This window comes from Petromyzon marinus, chromosome 41, assembly GCF_048934315.1.
Source record: "Petromyzon marinus isolate PM22_M1 ecotype Great Lakes invasive population chromosome 41, UKy_Petmar_22M1.pri1.0, whole genome shotgun sequence".
In the NCBI taxonomy this organism is placed as follows: domain Eukaryota; kingdom Metazoa; phylum Chordata; class Hyperoartia; order Petromyzontiformes; family Petromyzontidae; genus Petromyzon; species Petromyzon marinus.
In genome coordinates, this window is record NC_133707.1 from 4,818,380 (window position 1) to 4,836,544 (window position 18,165).

The 18,165-nt window shown below is 47.9% G+C and overlaps 1 protein-coding gene across 1 annotated transcript; it reads left to right on the plus strand.

The window, feature by feature from the left end:
* Window positions 1-3,612: 3,612 nt before the first annotated feature.
* METAP1 (methionyl aminopeptidase 1) lies at window positions 3,613-18,145 on the plus strand. Its single transcript, XM_032969204.2, has 11 exons — window positions 3,613-3,758; window positions 5,738-5,789; window positions 9,578-9,684; window positions 10,016-10,076; window positions 11,317-11,408; window positions 12,047-12,130; window positions 13,870-14,008; window positions 15,466-15,597; window positions 16,289-16,432; window positions 17,120-17,185; window positions 17,475-18,145. Exons 1-11 carry the CDS (start codon window positions 3,645-3,647, stop codon window positions 17,639-17,641), a joined length of 1,158 nt encoding a protein of 385 aa, XP_032825095.1. The 5' UTR covers window positions 3,613-3,644; the 3' UTR covers window positions 17,642-18,145.
* The last annotated feature ends 20 nt before the right edge of the window (window positions 18,146-18,165 follow it).

The following is an 18,165-nucleotide window of genomic DNA, read 5'->3' on the forward strand; positions in this document are numbered from 1 at the left end:
CCATTGAATGTCCTCCCTGAGGATTGTTACATTGTCTCGCGATGGGAGGCATGGTCACGATTAATGGTCTCGATAATACATCGATTATTAAACCTCTTTGCAATTGATAATTGATTTTTTACCCTTTTATCTGGCAACTAAACTGACACCTTTTTTTTTACAAGGAGTCATGTTTACATTGACCACAATACCTGCGGTCGGAACGCAAACAAAAATCAACAACTCTGATAATGTATGTGGCACTGTCCTTGAAATTGATTGGTCCATACCCGAGACAGCTTTCTTTAGAGCCTCGTCTCACATGGTGTTGGACCAGAAGACGCCAAAAGGCGCACAACTCAAAGACAATGCACCATCAGAGTATGAGAGCTCGGGGTGAAGCATTGACACAACATTGGAAACCTCATTTGCCGGTAACAAAATGATAATTGGTTTTTTACCCTTTTATCTGGCAACAAAACTGACACCTTTTTTTGCCAGATAAAAGGGTAAAAAACCAATTATCACTCCTTGCAATTGCTTCTTTACTCGAACATTTTCGCTGTATTCTTGATTTTTACAATGTATAAAGCACAAAACACTTCTCATTTCAACCACGACGTCAATTATTAACTCGTGTATTTGTACAGCTTTGGATCGAACGAAGATCGATATCTGAACACTCCCTTGTCAATAAGCACCCGGCAGTTCAGGGGCGTTAGTTTAAGCAATGAAGCTCAACTTTGCTGATGAGACACCGAATGTCAAAGCCGGTTCAAAGTTTTGCTTCTTAGATATCGGTTCCGGTTCGACGCAAAACGAAAGAGTGCACTACGCAAATTAACACGTAACAATAATTCCACGTTACTCCTACCAATGTTTCCATCGGGCTTGATGGTAAAGAAACAGGACGTGGAATAATGAGGGGAAGTTTAACTCGCGATGGGAGGCATGCACCTCTTGTTTTGAAGAAGAATAAGAAAGATAACATTTAAAAAAAACAAATGTATATTGTGTGTGTTTTATCGCAATAATTTCGTCTTGACATTTCCCGCAGTGTGTTTCTATTGGGCGTCGCAGCGAGTTGTCATCGGTTGATCGTAGCTGGTTACCGTAGCCTCCATCTTACGTGGGGAATGAAGACCGCAGCTGACGCCTCTCCCTATGCATTTGGAAATGAATTAATGAATGGTGTTGTATTCAAATACACACAACCCCCCCAACCTGTCAAAAACACTGTGACCTTAATAATAACAAATTGTGCTCAAATACACACAATCACTCTCCCCCCCCCCCCCGTCAAAACATTTTGTGGCCTTAATAATAACAAATTGTGCTCAAATACACACAATCACCCCCCCCCACCCCGTCAAAACATTTTGTGGCCTTAATAATAACAAATTGTGCTCAAATACACCCAACCCCCCCAACCTGTCAAAAACACTGTGACCTTAATAAAAAACAAATTGTGCTCAAATACACACAATCACCCCCCCCCCCCGTCAAAACATTTTGTGGCCTTAATAATAACAAATTGTGCTCAAATACACACAATCACCGCCCCCTGTCAAAACATTTTGTGGCCTTAATAATAACAAATTGTGTTCAAATACACCCAACCCCCCAACCTGTCAAAAACACGGTGACCTTAATAATAACAAATCGTGTTCAAATACACACAATCACCCCACCCAACACGTTTGTCAATTACACTTCGTGGCCTTAATAATCACAAATTGTGTTCCAATAGGAGGATAAAACTCCCCACATACAATTCACACCCCCCCCCAACATGTTTATCAATAATACTTTGTGGCATTTAAAAGGAAACCTAAATATGACATTTCAGGCAATGATGGATCATCTTCATAGTACACACATAGGGGGCCAGAGAGGTTCCCAGTAACCAGTTCAGAGTTTGTGAGAAATTGGATCCTCGTTCGGTGCAACACGATGGAATGCACAACACACAATGATAATCTTAATTTAAACTTGAGGAATCCGATGAGCTATGAAGCTCTTTTTTTACAGATGTCCAGTGTATCATATATGTGGAGAAAATCACTCTGTGTCCCCTTCGTTCCCATTAATAAAGGGACATCGATGGAATAATGAGATAACTAGGGGGGAATGTTAACTCACGTATGTTTGTTTATTGGACATGGTGTACCGTTGCTCAGATAAAACAACCGTACAAAGTAAAATTTCCTGCGTGTTTACTTGGGTATGCATTATCATCAACAGCAATGTTGTGGATTCACTCTTCAACACACCGGTGGGCTAAAGTAGTGAATTATTTGTCTTTTGTCAACGTGACACTTTTTTGCTGATTGTCCGTGTCGGGTGGTGGAGGGTTACGACACATTTATAAATAAAGCGATCTAACCCAAAAAAACCTTTATTATGAGCAATATTTCTTACTCTTTTTACAATTCTCCTGCACTCGGGAGTCCGACAAGTAATCTATCTGCTTTTGTATGTAAAAAAAACAAAATACCAAGATAATATGCACAGCGATGTTTTTTGCGTATTGTCTTAAGATGTAAATAATATTCCATGCGAAATAATTACATTAATAAAAAAGTTGGAGCGATTTTAAAGAAATCGTGGTCAGTCTTCTGCGTTCGTTACTCGCCAATTATTCGAGGTCACTCTGTATAGTTTTTTTTATTTGAACGTCTTCCGAACGTCTCCCACCGTTTCAACTCAACGTTTATTTGTTACACGGGAGAGAGAGAAAAAATTCAACGTGTAGCCAGTTACCCAGCTAGTTTCTTTGATAACAGCCAGCCAGGGAAACTCGAGGCCATAGATAACACATTTTCAGAGGGGGGTCACTTTCACCGATAAGACATCATCATTGTGAGGTCCACCACAAATTTGATAGCATTGGATTTGAACAGCATGATGTGGGTGTTTTCACAATTGTCTGTATATATATCTTATTTTAGCAGGTAAGCCCACTGATGGAGCTATATAGCTCTTTTTTTAGAAGCGACCTGGCCACAATTAACAGACAAAGTTGCGTATCGTGTGGAAATGTAATAGCAGTCTAAAACTTTAATCGCAAGTTTCATCTAAATGTGGTGGGAATAACCGGAGAGGGAGAGACACCGCAAACTCCAAATATACAGCAGCAGGCGTCAGGGTCGGGATCTAACCCACGAACCACCTGTATACCAAGCGAGGTAGTTAACATCTCATAGCCACCGTGATGATGAGAGAGACACGTGGACTACAAATATACAGCAGCAGGCGTCAGGGTCGGGATCGAACCCACGAACCTCCTGTACACCAGGCGAGGTAGTTAACATCTCATAGCCACCGTTGTCTCCCCATTGTATTGTCGGGGTGGGGGGGCCCCGCACTAAAGTGCCACCAAGTGGCCCACGGGCCTTGCAGTGAGGTTAAAAACACTCGCAAGACAACCGACGATGTATCACTATCATTATTACCATTCGTCTCTTCCCCCTGCTCCACCCCACCCCCGCAGCAGCCTTGCCCTCACCCAACAGGGCCGCCGGCGGGCAAGGCGGGGCGGGGCGGGGCGGGGGCGGGGCGGGGGCGGGGCCCACGCCTCGCCGTGACCCGCACGCCGCCCGGCTCCTGCCGGTAGCCCCCCCCCCACCTCGCCCCACCCCCTCGCCCCACCCCCCTCGCCCGCCATGGCCGCTGTGCTGAGCCACACTTGCGAGACGGCCGGCTGCGCCAACGCCGCCAAGCTGCAGTGCCCGACCTGCATCAAGCTCGGCGTGCAGGGATCTTTCTTCTGCTCGCAGGTTTGTTGTTGTTGTTGTTTGTGGGTGCTGGTCGGTCGTGGTGGTGGTGGTGGTTGTTGTGGTGGTGGTGGTTGTTGTTTGGCGGGATCCCATTGAGGCGCGAGGCCTGGGCTTACACGCCGCAGCCTTGGCGGTCGTCGGTGAAAGGTGACGGCGTTCATGCGCGTAACTGGCAGCCCCGGCCATACGACCGTGGAGTTGTACGTTACCTTTCTTACCGTTGACCGTGAACCGGCACGAGAGATCTGTATGTTAATCGCGTGCCGGAATGTTTATTCAGGTGGCTTGGTAATCGCAGCGCAGTGCTCTTAACCACTGCACCCACCGCTCCACGAGTGACACATTAACTGCGCTGTATAACATACCTGGGTCCTGTCACAGTAATGTGGAGTTTCATACAAAGGCTTCAGGGCTGCATTGCACTTTTTTTGTGGTCAGGGAGACGCGTTTCGCATTGTTGTGGTACGAGGGCCTTGAGTCGTTTCGAGGCCAAGTGCTGCCACATTCATACCCGGAATCCCGTCACTCAAGAGACCATTGACCACTGTATGTTGAACTTCTTTGGCACCGTACGTAGCCAGCCGTGATATAATCAGAGGTGCGGGGCAAGGACAACAAACTGAAGACAAAATTCAGTTGTGAAGAAATTAATTTTCAATCGAGATGAGTTAAAAGTGCATAGCTCCCAGCGGGCAACCTAATATCGGAGGGAAGAGCGTTCCAGACGGCCGCAGAAGCGCATCTGAAAGCGCGCGATGCGGTGACCACCGCCGTCTTTTTGTTCGACGGCTGAGCCAAAAAAACCCAGTAATATCCGCTGCTGTGGAGGATGACCGGAGTTCGTATGATGCTTTATGCACCTTGATGAGATCAGCAAGGTACACCTGGAGTAGCTGCTAAGTCTGTGTCCTTGTCCCAGTCGTTTTGGCAATGTTTTGTCGATAGGGAAACCGGAAAAGTGGATACATCGAATGACAGAAATTGATAATTTTGCAACACAATTCTCAATTCGGAAGGGTTTGAGTTCAATTCCCGCATGGGGGTTGAGGGCAACAGATTATTATCATTAGCACTCCAGGGTCAACAAAATTGAGGACTACTTTGTGCATAATTACGTTGTCTTGTGGAATAATTACCTCCCATCATACGAATGTGGAATTTCCAACACCGGCTCAGGATTTGGGCAGGGCATGACAACCATACAATTCTATTGCGATGGGTGGAGCGGTGGCGTAGTGCTTGGCACGGCGTGTTAAAGAACATGGTGACCTGAGTTTAATTGTCGGGAACGGTTGGCGTCGCTGGCAAGTGATATCTCAATTGGTCCTGGGGTTCCCTGTGTTAACTAACCAACCTGCCCTGGCCAAATGTGGTGAAGTATGTTCACACAAAACCCCCATGTGAAGTATGTTCACACAAAACCCCCACTACCGACGTGGAATTGAGGAGGCCTTTATCAAGAAGTGGATTGACTATGCATGCTGAACTTCTTTCCCACCGTACGTAACCAACCGTGCTAATCGGAGGTGCGGACAAAGGGCTGTCAATTATTATTTTGCGTTCAATAGAAAATTTGACTTGTAAAGATGGATTATCAATAAAGTCTATCATACAAGGAAAGATAAACTCACTGCTTTCCAATGGGTCGATGAATTGTCATTTAAAAAATAATAATATTAGTATGACAGCAGTCATCATTACTCTTCCTGTGGAATTGCTGGACCCCGTCATGGAAATGTGGAATGTCCACCATTGGCTCACGGCCGCCGACAAACATAATCACTGACCCAATGTTCGTTTGAGTATGGACGCTTATGCAAGCTAATATGTGAGCTCGTTAAGCCGCGGTTACATTTTTTTGACACTGTAACGCACACTATGTGGGAACGCCCCCTCGCCTAACATTGGATTGCCGCAAAGGGGGCTGGCATGTGTACGTGAAGGGTTTTCTTTGCTGGGTGCCTGTCGTGTGTGGGCAGGAGTGCTTCAAAGGCAGCTGGGACGCCCACAAGAAACTGCACAAGAAAGCGAGTGAGTGAGGCAGCTTTCCTTCCTATGGGCAAATCTCCCCAAAATGCGCCTGATCTCCGCAGATCTCGGAAGCTGAGCGGCGTTGAGCTTGGATGGTACTTGGACGGGTGACCACCAATGCATGCCGTATTGTCGTAACTTCACCTGCGCGGCTGTGCTGTTTTTGTGGACAGCCAAGGGCATTGCAACAAAATTTGGAAAAATAAGTCAAATTTCCTTGGACCGTATCACCTCGGATGTGCCCAATATCATTGGATCTCGGAGATTAAGCAGGGTTAAGCCTGGTTAGTACTTGGATGGGAGACTTAACTAGGAACACCAGGCTTGGTCTGTTAAGAGGGCCGGATATGTGAACCTTGAGTGTCGCCCCCTTGTATGTGTAATGTAGCTCTCAGAGATACCGTCTTGTTCAGTTATATGTATATTTATTGTGAATAGAGTCCACCGACTCACTGATAATTTAACAAGTAACCGCAAGTTGACTATTTATAGCTGGGTAACTTCTGTGACTCTACGCGACGCTCCACATGAAGTTGGCTGGCTACACAGGAGCGGACGCGTAGTAGTCACGGAGACAATATGTTGTAACTCTAGCCATCCAAGACCACAAGGTGCCCGATCCAAGATGATGAAGACGACCTGCTCCAAGACGACGACAGTTTCTTGATTCCCCCACAACAGCCCAGAGCCCTGTTCCACGCCTGGCTTTTATCCACTCCTCGACCCGGCTACGCCCCTTTTCCCCAAACACTCTCTCACCTCTTCTGGGCCTGTCTGTCCCTGTCTCAATGATTATTTACCACTTAGGTCCCGTGCTATCCTTATGCGACCCTGTCAGTGCCCGTCGCGTCAATTAGTAGCCACGGCCACGAGAAGCCGTACTGTCCTTACATATGCATGGTTGGATTTCTTTTGTTTCTCAAATTTCCTTCCACACGAAGCCGAACACACATTTAAGGAGTTGTCTTCACCAATTTAGCAGCACCCTCCTGAAAGAGTCAGAAGACTCGCCAAGGCTTTCCTGGATAAGTGAAGGGCAGTCATTAGCATCACCATCTCCAAATTAATAAAAGACCGATGACGAAATGTATCCGAACCGGCCCTGGGCACCCCTTCAACCTATGTGGACCAATGTGGTGAAGTATGGTCAAGCATCCTCCATCACTCTTCATCTTGCAGTGTATTTGCTGGTGGGCTGTAAATTACAATAGTTTGTATAATCGTTATTGTTACTGGTTATAATTATGGATTGACAAATAGACTGCATATACACGATTAATTGTTATTTGAATGGATGCTTGCCCAAATACATTGCTTTTGCAAACATGTATTCCTTTTTGCTATTGGCTCGTAGTAGTCATTTAGTTGGGGCTAGAGCACCACGCGCCGTTGGTATGTGCCCATGCCTGCGAGATAACGCGTCGTCATGAAATGTGGTGTACGTTATTGAGCAATGCAGAGCTGTGGTGTCGAGAGTGTGTTGTTGAAAGCCGAGCTCCTGCAACTTGAGCATATGGCACTGCCGACTAAGCATTTAGAGAAGCAGTGTTGCTCACCCAGCATTTTTGTCTTGTGTGATGGAGTGGGGGAAAGGAACTGTGGGTGCAGTGGTTCGCACACTGCACTGTGCACCCGATGATCCGAGTTCAATTCTCGGCCGCGGCTAACATCGGTGTCGAGTGACATCAGGACAGGTTTTGGGCCTCCCGTATGTCAACTCGGCCTTAAGCAAGTACTGTACCTGGTGCAGTGTGTATACATCAGCTGTGGGGAGACAAAGGTGGTCACACCACCCCCCTTTTGGATGGACCACATCACCCCCGCTTGTGAGCTGTGCAGACCTAAATAGATGCTCGCAAAGAGCACTTGTCTCAGCAGTCTATCAAAGGATGTTACGGGGGATCTTTGTATTTTGGGTGGTGTGGCGGTTCAGTGATTCTCGAACTGCACTGGAAAACTACGACGACTGGGGTTCAATCCTCTGCCGTAGATCACATCAGTGGCAGGTGGTATCTGAACCTGTCCTGAGTCTCCATGAGGTTGACTCAGCCTTAAATGATTAACTGGAACTGTATCTAAGCAGCAGAATGAGAGAGGAAAAGGCAGCGGGGCTGGGCTTGGTGCTGGCCACACAACCGCTTTGTTGTTTTATGCCCGATTACAGCACAGAACAACAAAGGTAGTTTTTGTCTTCGGTGAGCAGATGTGCACACACGCATACAAAAAACCCACGAGTGTGTTGGTACCTGAGTATAAATTATGCATGGCCTTCACAGGTCCCTCTCGCAAAAAGAGATAATGAATCTCGCAGTATAGTGTTGTGTCATTGTTGAGAAAAGGTCACTTAACTCGGTGTGTGTTATGAATGTTTAAGTGTGGCGTATCCATCTTCGCATAGGACCAATCCACGTTATGCGTATAAAAACAATAAATGAAAAATAACCGTGCAGCCCTTTGTAAAATGTACTACTAGATTAAAGCCTCCGCATGCCGTATCGGTAATGGGGGTTGTTTACCATGCTTCATTACACTGACCAGGGCAGGATGGTGAAGGTGGAGGTGGAGGGCGTAAGTGGCATGACAGGTCCAGATATCTCTAGTCACTGATGTTAGCCGTGGCCGGGAATCAAACACAGGTCACCGAGTCCGTGAGGCACCATCGCTCCACCGTGTAGCAAAATTATTGCCCCCTAATAACCCATTAAAGCCTCACTCGGTCAACCGAGTCGTTTTCAGGAGGGTCCTGTCATAGGATGTTTGGCCAATATCATGAATGAGTGTTTGGCTTCCGGTGGGAGGAAGCCAGAGTACCCGGAGAAAACCCACCACGCATACCCAAAGGTCCAAATAGTCTGGTTTCACGAACCCACTTGCGATTCTGCATCCCCCCTAACCACCTCGTAGCCAAGTGGGCCTGGGAGTTTCACAAAACTCTTAAGTGATCCACCAATCCATTCACAGGTGTGTGCCACTACGCGCATATATGCAACGTACAGTTTTATCCAGTAAAATGCAATGTAACTAAAATAGAAAGCTCATTTATATAAATTAAAGAATAATCTATCTTTGGTTGCCATGGCCAGCCTTAATAGGCACTCGCTGACTGCGCATTCTCCAGCAGTCTACAGCATGTCTTCAAAATACCAGGATAATTTATGGGTGGGGTGTATTTATATATTTTTTTATTCCATCTAAGGTTTGTACTTTTTACATTTGAAAGCTCAGCATTTCACATTGTATTAAAATTCGAGTAGTCCTCTACTTATGATGGAGATGCGTTACGACGACCCCAACGTTAATACAAAACAGCTACTTCAATTGTCAAGGCGCTCTGCTCCTCCCACCCAGCTTAAAATACGCTGCCAAGCTTAGCAGTGTTCATTGTCGGAAAGACAGTGCTCCAGTTCTGTTTCTTCACCTGAGGACGGCTACTTGTGTTGTGGCCGAAACGTCGTGAGAATTTAATTGGTTAATTTTTATTATTTTATTATTTCCCTTCTACGTGACTTTTCCGAAAGAACCAAGAAGAAGAGTGAAATCGTCGATTGAGCACAAGAAGAAGGAGGAACGGAGAGAGATAGCAAAGATTGAGAACGTAGAGTAAAATACATTATTAGCCTGCACACGGGAGTACGATTTTTGATTTGATTGCAATATCTTTTTTTCCTCAGTTCCACCCTGCAAAAAAAAAGCCCTTTATAAGCAGGACACAGTATTTTCAAGGACACAATTGCATGTGGCTAATGTGAGATGTTTGTGTCTGTGCTTATCCGTGCATGTGTGTGCAGAGGAAGAGAAGGCACAGAACAATGTGGCAAATATTCCCGGAGCGCCGATCACGGATCCGTGGCCCTGGTATCGCTACACGGGCACGCTGCGACCCTATTATCCCCTGGTACATTGCGCATGCAGTACAACACAACGATTTAAGAAAAGATGAGACGTTACACACGAGACGGGAGAGATGGGGCTAATAGTACGAACGAGATTGATAGAAATACAACGAAAAAGAGGATTTGATTCTTAATTTGAACCGTCGATCCGCAGTCATGGTAATTATTCTACTCACTGGGTGGGGTGACTCGTTGCAAGCCCCCTGCTACACGTGCTGGTGAAGGGCGCAACCGAAGGGCAGAACCGATGTGTTCAACCGAAATCACTTTTTTTAGAAGGTGACTGCCCTTACCGCTCAATGCCTTCATTTCCTTGTCTGCCGCTCCCCACAGAGCCCCAAGAAAGATGTGCCGGAGGATATTTCAAGGCCAGACTACGCGAATCACACGCAAGGTACGGTGTTGTTTGATGGAACTGTAACAAAATTAACGGCCAAAAAAGCATACAGTCTGGCTTTTAGTGGTAAAATTGCGAGTCGTAAAATTGTATTTTAACCATGAAAATAATCATGCCAATTAATAAAGGTATCGGTAAAAATATAAATGTGCAGCCCATCGATTGTTCGCCAACGCCACTGCTGGCGGATGAGCCTCCTCTATGCTCTCAGAAGCTCCTCTCGAGAGTATTTTGGCCCCCACTCTTCCACACTGGCCAGACAGCTTGGAAGAGGTGGGTATTCCCCACGCCTTACACCACCCATATATACTGCTGGGTGGACGGAGGCTGCGGGGTGGGGGGTGTTTCTGTAGTGGGTTGTATGGAGACGGAGTCTTCTTAGGGGGCAACACGTATTTATTTAACAATAACATACGGGGTCCCTAACACGAAGGGGTAATGGCCCCTTCTACCCGATGACCTGAAGAGGTATAGCCTCCGGGCTAACTTGCCCTAGTCACTGGGACCACCTAATCTTAGCCCTCCGGCTAACGTTACCTAGGGGAGGCTGACCCGACCGAGCCAAGGTCCTTGGGTCTCGACCACTGGCCCACTCAGACCCGACCCTGATAAGGACGTTGGGTCCGGGGATCCTCAGGGTCCTAGTCCCCTGACCACTTGCCTCACTCGGCTTCGGCCCTTCGAAGGACAGCGGAGCTTGGGGTCCAGGGTCCTATCTTCAGGCGAGCTCTTCGGTCTTCGGCTTGACGCTGACTGCCGGAGCCGCTCTGGGGTCCGGCTTTTATGGGGCTCCCAGGATCACTCCGCCCCTGGTCACGCCCACTCTCTGGAACCTTCTAGAGGGACCTAGATTGTTGCGCAATTCCCCAGCCCCCACTGGAGGCCAGGGTTGTCTACCTCCGGTTCATAACCACCCCCCAGATTGCCTGTCCCACGAGTCCTACTTGGTACAGACCGGACCCGCTATTGCCCCCTGTTGGGCCCTGACTGGAGGTACATATTTTTCCGTAGTGGTGGCGGCGTTTAACCCCTGACAATTACCCACCACATTTCTGTAACGTTCCCATTGTTTCAACTTTACGCTAACCCATTATACCAAGGCAGCATCCCCAAGGAATTGTTTTGTGTGATGGCCGAGTCGCCGTTGAATGGGCTTTTTACTTGGGGGCTCAACTTTTGAACGTCTCAATTCGTAAGAGTCGTTCGAGGATGGGCATGTGTTTTGTGTTGGCTGCAGGAATCTCCCTGGTGGAGAAGGAGATGAGAGGAAGCACGCAGATCAAGGTGCTCTCTCCCGACGAGATCGAGGGCATGCGCATCGCCTGCAAGGTGCGGCGACCGACGCCTCGCGGTCGTTAAAATGTCACGATTGTAGACCCAGCGCGGTTCGCTGTGTGCGTTGTAGGCTGCAGTAGTAGCCACAGCTGGCGTGTCACGTGTTGTCTCGATTTTAGCCACGCCTTAGTCTGTGGGGTCCAGGGGCAGGTGTTTTAAGTTGTCGGAATCGAAGAGAAATGTTGAACGCTTAAAAGAAAAAGCTATAACAAGGTGGCGTTTTTGGCAATGGTTCTTCAACGCTTCACCATATAATTGATTTAATATTGGATAATGGTTAAAATATTGACTGCTGGGTTGGTGATCCGAAACAAGGTCGTGCACACGCAGTTGACGATGCCGCGTGGAGGAAAAAGCTGTTATACAGGCAGTGTGGGAATGTCACGTGATGTACAAGGCACGACGGGAGGACCGATCACGTCGCAATCGTACACGAGTTTTTATTACACGTGCAGCCGTCCGGGTTGTCGTGCTTTATTTGTGAATTCTACACGGCAGCTTTTACACGTGCATGCAAAAAGGCGCGTCAAACAAACGGACGCGTTACCTTTTCGCCTCGTACGGTGGCAGCCTCGTGTGCCGTGTCCACCCGACTGAACCGTGGCATGTGAATTTCGCGTGGCTCCCTGCAGTTGGGCAGGGAGGTGCTGGACATTGCGGCGAAGATGGTGAAGCCGGGCGTCACCACGGACGAGATTGATGAAGCGGTGCACGCGGTAATGTACCGGCCGAACACGCGGAAACCCTTGCACGTGAAGTTTGAGTGTGTCCCCGTTGAATATGCGTCAAGATTATCCGTTCGAGGTGGTCTGGCGGCTCGGAGGTCAGAGCGTTGAGCTGGCACTCCTGGGAACCTGGGTTCAAATCCAGGCAGCTGCCAGGGATTATTTACTTATTATTTTGCCGCTATACATTTCCACAAGAGCTATCATTTGTCGCCAGGTAATTTCTGAAAAGTAAGTTAATACCTCAGTGGGCTTTACCTGGTAAGTAAAAAATTGTTTAGTTTTATTCGTATATATTTTTAATGATTTGTTTACCTTTCCTATACTTTGCACTTTTGTGTTTTTGTACTGTTTGTTGTAACGTTCTGACCCGTCCCTACTGGACATCTGTAAAAAAGAGCTTTATAGCTCATCGGATTCCTCAAGTGTAATCATATTCTGATTCTGAAAACCAGGTTCTCAAGTGTAGCAAGTTTATGGGTTTCGATCCAGTCATGAGTGACTCGCACAGAGACACATAGACTTACATAGAGATACGTAGACTTGCATCGGGAGAGACCCATAGACTTACATAGAGAGAGACATAGACTTGCATAGAGACACATAGACTTATACCGACTATAATCACCCAGGAATGTCTGTCCTTAACGCTCGTGACGTCACTCCACGTCGACCAGCTCCCCTCATTAATAATCATAAACAGGTTACGTCCTCCACATGGAACCCTCCCCCCTCATTAATAATCATGAGCAGGTGACGTCACTCCACATGGAGCACCCTCCCCCCTCATTAATAATCATGAGCAGGTGACGTCACTCCACATCGAACACCCCCCCTCATTAATAATCATAAAGTGACGTCCTCCAAATGGATACCCCCCCTCCCCCTTCATAATAATTAGCGGCTGACGTCACTCCACATGGGGGGCCAAGGCGCCTCCTCCCCCCTCCTCGGCGTCAACTTACAACCCTCACTACAAAGGCAGAACCCTCACGTCACGCGATCTCCGTCACGCTGTTGAGACATCAAAGTAAAAAGGACGTCATGATGAACAAGGGATTATAACCTTAAAATTAAATAGGTCTGTGTCACCGCGCCCTTACAAATTGCACACGCATACATGAAATAAATATGTCACGGTCTGCTTTTCGCTAGTATAGGGAGAGGAGCCCTTGGACGGGCAAAAGGCTAGTATAGGGAGAGACACATAGACTTACATAGAGACACATAGATTCGCATAGATCGAGTCGAGATTAAAGTGGGTTTGCAGGTGCAGCGAGTTGATGGCGTCAGTCCGGTCACCAATGACTGCGCAAAAGAAAACTCGTGTCAAATTTGGCTCCCCACTTAATTTGGCTAAACTCCGCGGATTTAAATAATGATCAGTTTTGACTGTCATGCTAAAAGTTTTACGTTCTGTAGCGGGACATGGGGCGGGGGGGGTGGGAAGTGCATTGCCCCTGTTGTGTGGAAAAGAGGCCGGCGAAAAATGTACGCGACCACAGGGAGAACATAAAAACTCCAGGGTCGGGATCGAACCCACGTCCTCCTGTATACCAGGCGGGGTGGTTAACATCTCGCCACCGCAACGCAATAAATTGGGGATTAAAAATACAAAACGTCGTCTTCGATTACGACCGTCGCTGTTGCCCGTTGTTGTTGTTGTCGTGGTGGTGTTATTGCTATTGACGGCGGTGGCTGCTTGTCCGTCGTTTCGCACCACGGGCCAGGCCTGCATGGAGCGCCGCTGCTACCCGTCGCCGCTCAACTACTACAACTTCCCCAAGTCGTGCTGCACCTCCGTGAACGAGGTCATCTGCCACGGCATCCCCGACCATCGTCCGCTGGTGGAGGGCGACATCCTCAACGGTGAGACAGGGCGTTCCGCGCGTCACGGTCATGATCTGTGCCGGCAAATCGGCCGGGGGGGTCCAAACGTTTCCCCCAAAAACCTCGAGCTTCGTTTAGGAATAACCCCCTGAGGAATAATGCTGAATGTATGCGTACGTGCGCTTCGCAATGCCACGATACATACGAACGTGTAAAGCTGCAGCAAAAGTGGCTCGGAGGTCAGAGCGCTGACCTGGCACCGCTCGTTGTTTATTTTTCAAGAACCAAGAATACAGAGTAGATTTCGAAGAGGGGGAAAAAAACGGCAAATAACGTGAACCAAACCCGGAGCGATACACCGCCAAGATTAGGGACCAACCGGGGGGCGTCTGGGCTCAGCGCCCTACCATGTTCGGGGTAACGATCGGCAGCAGTATATTTATGGGGGAGGGGAAGACGATGGAAGGGGGAGCGTGGTGGGGGGGGAGCAATAATGTAACCAAACAGAACCGGAAATAAAATAACACAAACGCAATGCCCAAGTTTGTCATTCTTGTTTTCTCCCAGGAGATGCGATTGCCGTGCGTTAACGGAGGTGGTGTAGTATGCAGAGTCCATCCGTTCTCCTCGGGCCCCATTTTTCCGTCTGTGCACCGCTTATCTTAAAAATAGATCAACTTTATCCATACATGACAAGAGAGCACTGCTCTGCAACATTTTCAAATTTTTTACTTTAAATTTTTTTAATTTAACATATTTCTGAGTCCCACTTTAAAGCACCCCCCCCCTCAATATTCTGGATACGGTGCATTCACCCACGTTGGTTTAAGGACACACTGTATATGGCAAATGTCTTCCTATTATTTGACTTCATCCGTGGATAGAGAGGGGTAACCTGTTAAATGATCACCCAGAAGTGATGGGATAATTGCAGCAAACCCATTCTGTTGCCGTTTTTTCGCGGATGGCTGCACAGATATCGCGAGTTATTTTGGTAGTAGGATCTGCCAGTCGCGCACTCTCCCATATCAATGCAGTTGTGGGGGGTACGGTCAACTCTCGATCGTCTGGGGATCACGGGTGCGGGGCGAGGGTGCTCTGGCTCGGATAAAATAAACACAGCTCACGCAAAACATTTGTGAATCAATCTACAAAAAAAACACACGTATTACTTTCCTACGTAGCATGGAGGTGAAGACATAGAACGCAGTTTTTGGTTTTGTTTATTAAAGCAATCGGTTTTCCTTGCTGGCGTGTATGGGTCACGCAGGCTCTAAGTCACCGACCCGAGACAACTTGAGGAGCCAGCTAATAATTAAATGAGCGCGCACTCGTAAAGTAATTTATTTTTTGTCACAAGCGCGGCGACCCTGAAAGCCCATCTAATTCGCCCACGGGTAACCGACGGGTCAACCGCGGTTTTCGCAACGTGCACCTCCTTTGTTAACGTGGCCGTTTTTGTGTTCCGTTCGCCTGCCGCGCGTTCCTCGCTGCAGTCGACATCACGGTGTACCACAACGGCTTCCACGGGGACCTCAACGAGACGTTCTTCGTGGGGAACGTGGACGCGGCGTCCCGCAAGCTCGTGCAGGTCTCCTTCGAGTGCCTCATGCAGGCCATCGACGAAGGTCAGCGCGCCGCTGTCATGCACGGACCTCTCAGTACACGACGGAGCTGCTCATTAGCTCGCAGCGATGGCTTGTGATGACACGTTGAATCGTATAGTGGTGGCTCGTTAACTCATTGCGATGACAAGTTGAACCGTACAGCTTAAGTTCGATTCCCAGTCATGGCTAGCATCAGTGTAAAGTGACGTCTGAATCTCACGTACGCCATATACAGTGCCATATACAGTGTACGTCAAACCTAGCCTAGAATGAGTAACCTCGTGCTGTGTCTGAACATTAGCACCAGGGAGATTAAGATGGCCCAGCCATAATGCCAGGTCACTCTTGCAAATGAGACTATTCTGGTCTTTCGAAATATCTCCCAATGAACCAAATAAACTTAAGTGCTACGCGTGACAACTTATTAATGCCAGCATGGCACGTAAACAGGTGGTGTGAACGGCACCATCTCCACCCAGTGCCGATGCTTATAAACTGCACAAAGTAATCACTTTGGGCTGAGTTGGCCTTAGTTGAGACCCAGGACATGCCGAAGCAGCTGTGGTGTGTTGCTGGCCACACCACCCTCTCTTGTGCGCCATGTTGGCCTTAATAGGGTGTGGGGACAAGTGCAAGTTAGCGAGCACCTTTCAGGTTACACGGTGGATCTGCGACTGTGTGTGTATTCCGTACGTGTATTACGTGTTCACAGTTAAGCCGGGCACGCGCTACCGTGACATCGGCAACGTGATTCAGAGACACGCGCAAGTGCACGGCTTCTCGGTGGTGCGGAGTTACTGCGGCCACGGCATCCACCGCCTCTTCCACACCGCGCCCAACGTGCCCCACTACTCAAGTACGGCTCGCACGATCGCCACCTGCTAGCCACACTAGCCAACACGCTAATCGTCCCCAGGCCCGCCGAGCTATACTATAAACACCAGCGTAGATGGGTGGACAATATCTCCTTCATGTGTCTCGTCTCTCCACGTTAAATTTGTTTTTACAAAATCAGTCGGCCTACGACCTTGTGGGAGTGCATAATTTCAGCAGCCATTGAGTCAGTGTCTAAATCAGCAAAGGCCATGCTTGCTTGAGTCAGTGCTGTTGAACTGCCAGGACCCTCTCTTTAAGATATGGGTCTTAGACGTGTACATTATATAATACACGGACCGATGGGTTCTGCGTGTAAAAAAATATTTCTTGTGTGGACAGATATATGAAGGAGACGTAGCGTTTTTATTGTGTGACTAACATTCTACAGAATGACACTCGTGATTATTTTGTACATTACACACTGCACATTCTGCTGCCTGGAGATCACATTTTGCATGTATTATTATGACTATCACTTGTTCCTCATCTGTACTCACTTCTAAAACTGTCTGATAAGCTTCCCATCATTTTCCATCAAGTATTAAAATTGGTATCCCGAATCTCTTACTTTTTTACAACTCTTAATTCCTACCAGGATACAATTCCTATGACCGGGGGGGGGGAGGTGACGTGTCTCGTACAAGTGTGTTCCTGTGTCGTCCTCCAGAGAACAAGGCAGTGGGAGTGATGAAGCCTGGACACGTGTTTACCATCGAGCCCATGATCTCAGAAGGTGAGGCCCGTTTTCTGGCACAATCCGCAAACTACAATTGGTTATTTTACCAGGTAAGGCCCGTCGAGCTATATAGCTCCAATTTCAGAAGCGATCTGGCTACAAATGATGGCTCAACAAAGTGGCTTGTCACGTGTGCCGAAGAAGTCTAAATGCATGTTTCCGAAATGTGGAGGGAAAAACCTGGGCCATTATTGACCCGTGCTCGTGATGTAAAGTAAAAAAAAACGGGTTGCGTTTTCACGAGCAGGTCGTTCGCGCGCGATCAGTTGCGTTTTCCCCGCCGCAGGAACCTGGCAAGACGAGACATGGCCCGACGAGTGGACGGCCGTCACCAAGGACGGGAAACGCTCCTCGCAGTTCGAGCACACGCTCCTCGTCACGGAGACGGGCTGCGAGATCCTGACGCTGCGGGCGGAAGACTCGGGGCAACCTCACTTCCTGTTTCAGGACTGACCTTCACTTAATGGCACGTGGGGCCCCCCCTCCGTGCGATTGACGCTCGGAACCTCGCTCGGTTTACGCCCGCGGTTAGACATTCGTCCGATTTCAATTTTTGCAAGCGACGCGGTGAACACCGTCGCGTGAAAATTTCAGCAAAAATGTAAAACTTAAAAAAACGAGATTTAAATGAAGGAGGGCGGAAAAAGGAACTCGGAATTTTTTTCTTGTTTGTTGTTGCTCTGCCTGACGTGCGTTGTCGAATTGCCATAGAAAAACGTTTTCTTTTTCCCGTTTGCCAAGCTGTGTAGGAAGATTTGTTTTTTCTACGCGGTTGTATCTCGCTTTTGTGCAAAGCGCCGTTGTGAGCCATCAACTTCGCCATTTGTTCGACACTGAAAAACGTTGGCATTTGTAAAAAAAAAAAATGACGACCTTGATGGCAGTTATCAGACCGCGTTCTCCTTGCCCGCTGTGCCAGTTATTATACGTGAGAAAAATAAAGCCGAGTTTTTACGACGTGCATTGTATAGAAGGAG

Bases quoted from the DNA above. Each gene is read 5' to 3' on its own strand.
- METAP1 (XM_032969204.2), top strand. From the start codon at position 3,645: ATGGCCGCTGTGCTGAGCCACACTTGCGAGACGGCCGGCTGCGCCAAC. The intron at 9,685-10,015 runs GTACATTGCGCA...CGCTCCCCACAG, and splicing joins TGCGACCCTATTATCCCCTG to AGCCCCAAGAAAGATGTGCC. The intron at 16,433-17,119 runs GTACGGCTCGCA...GTCGTCCTCCAG, and splicing joins CAACGTGCCCCACTACTCAA to AGAACAAGGCAGTGGGAGTG.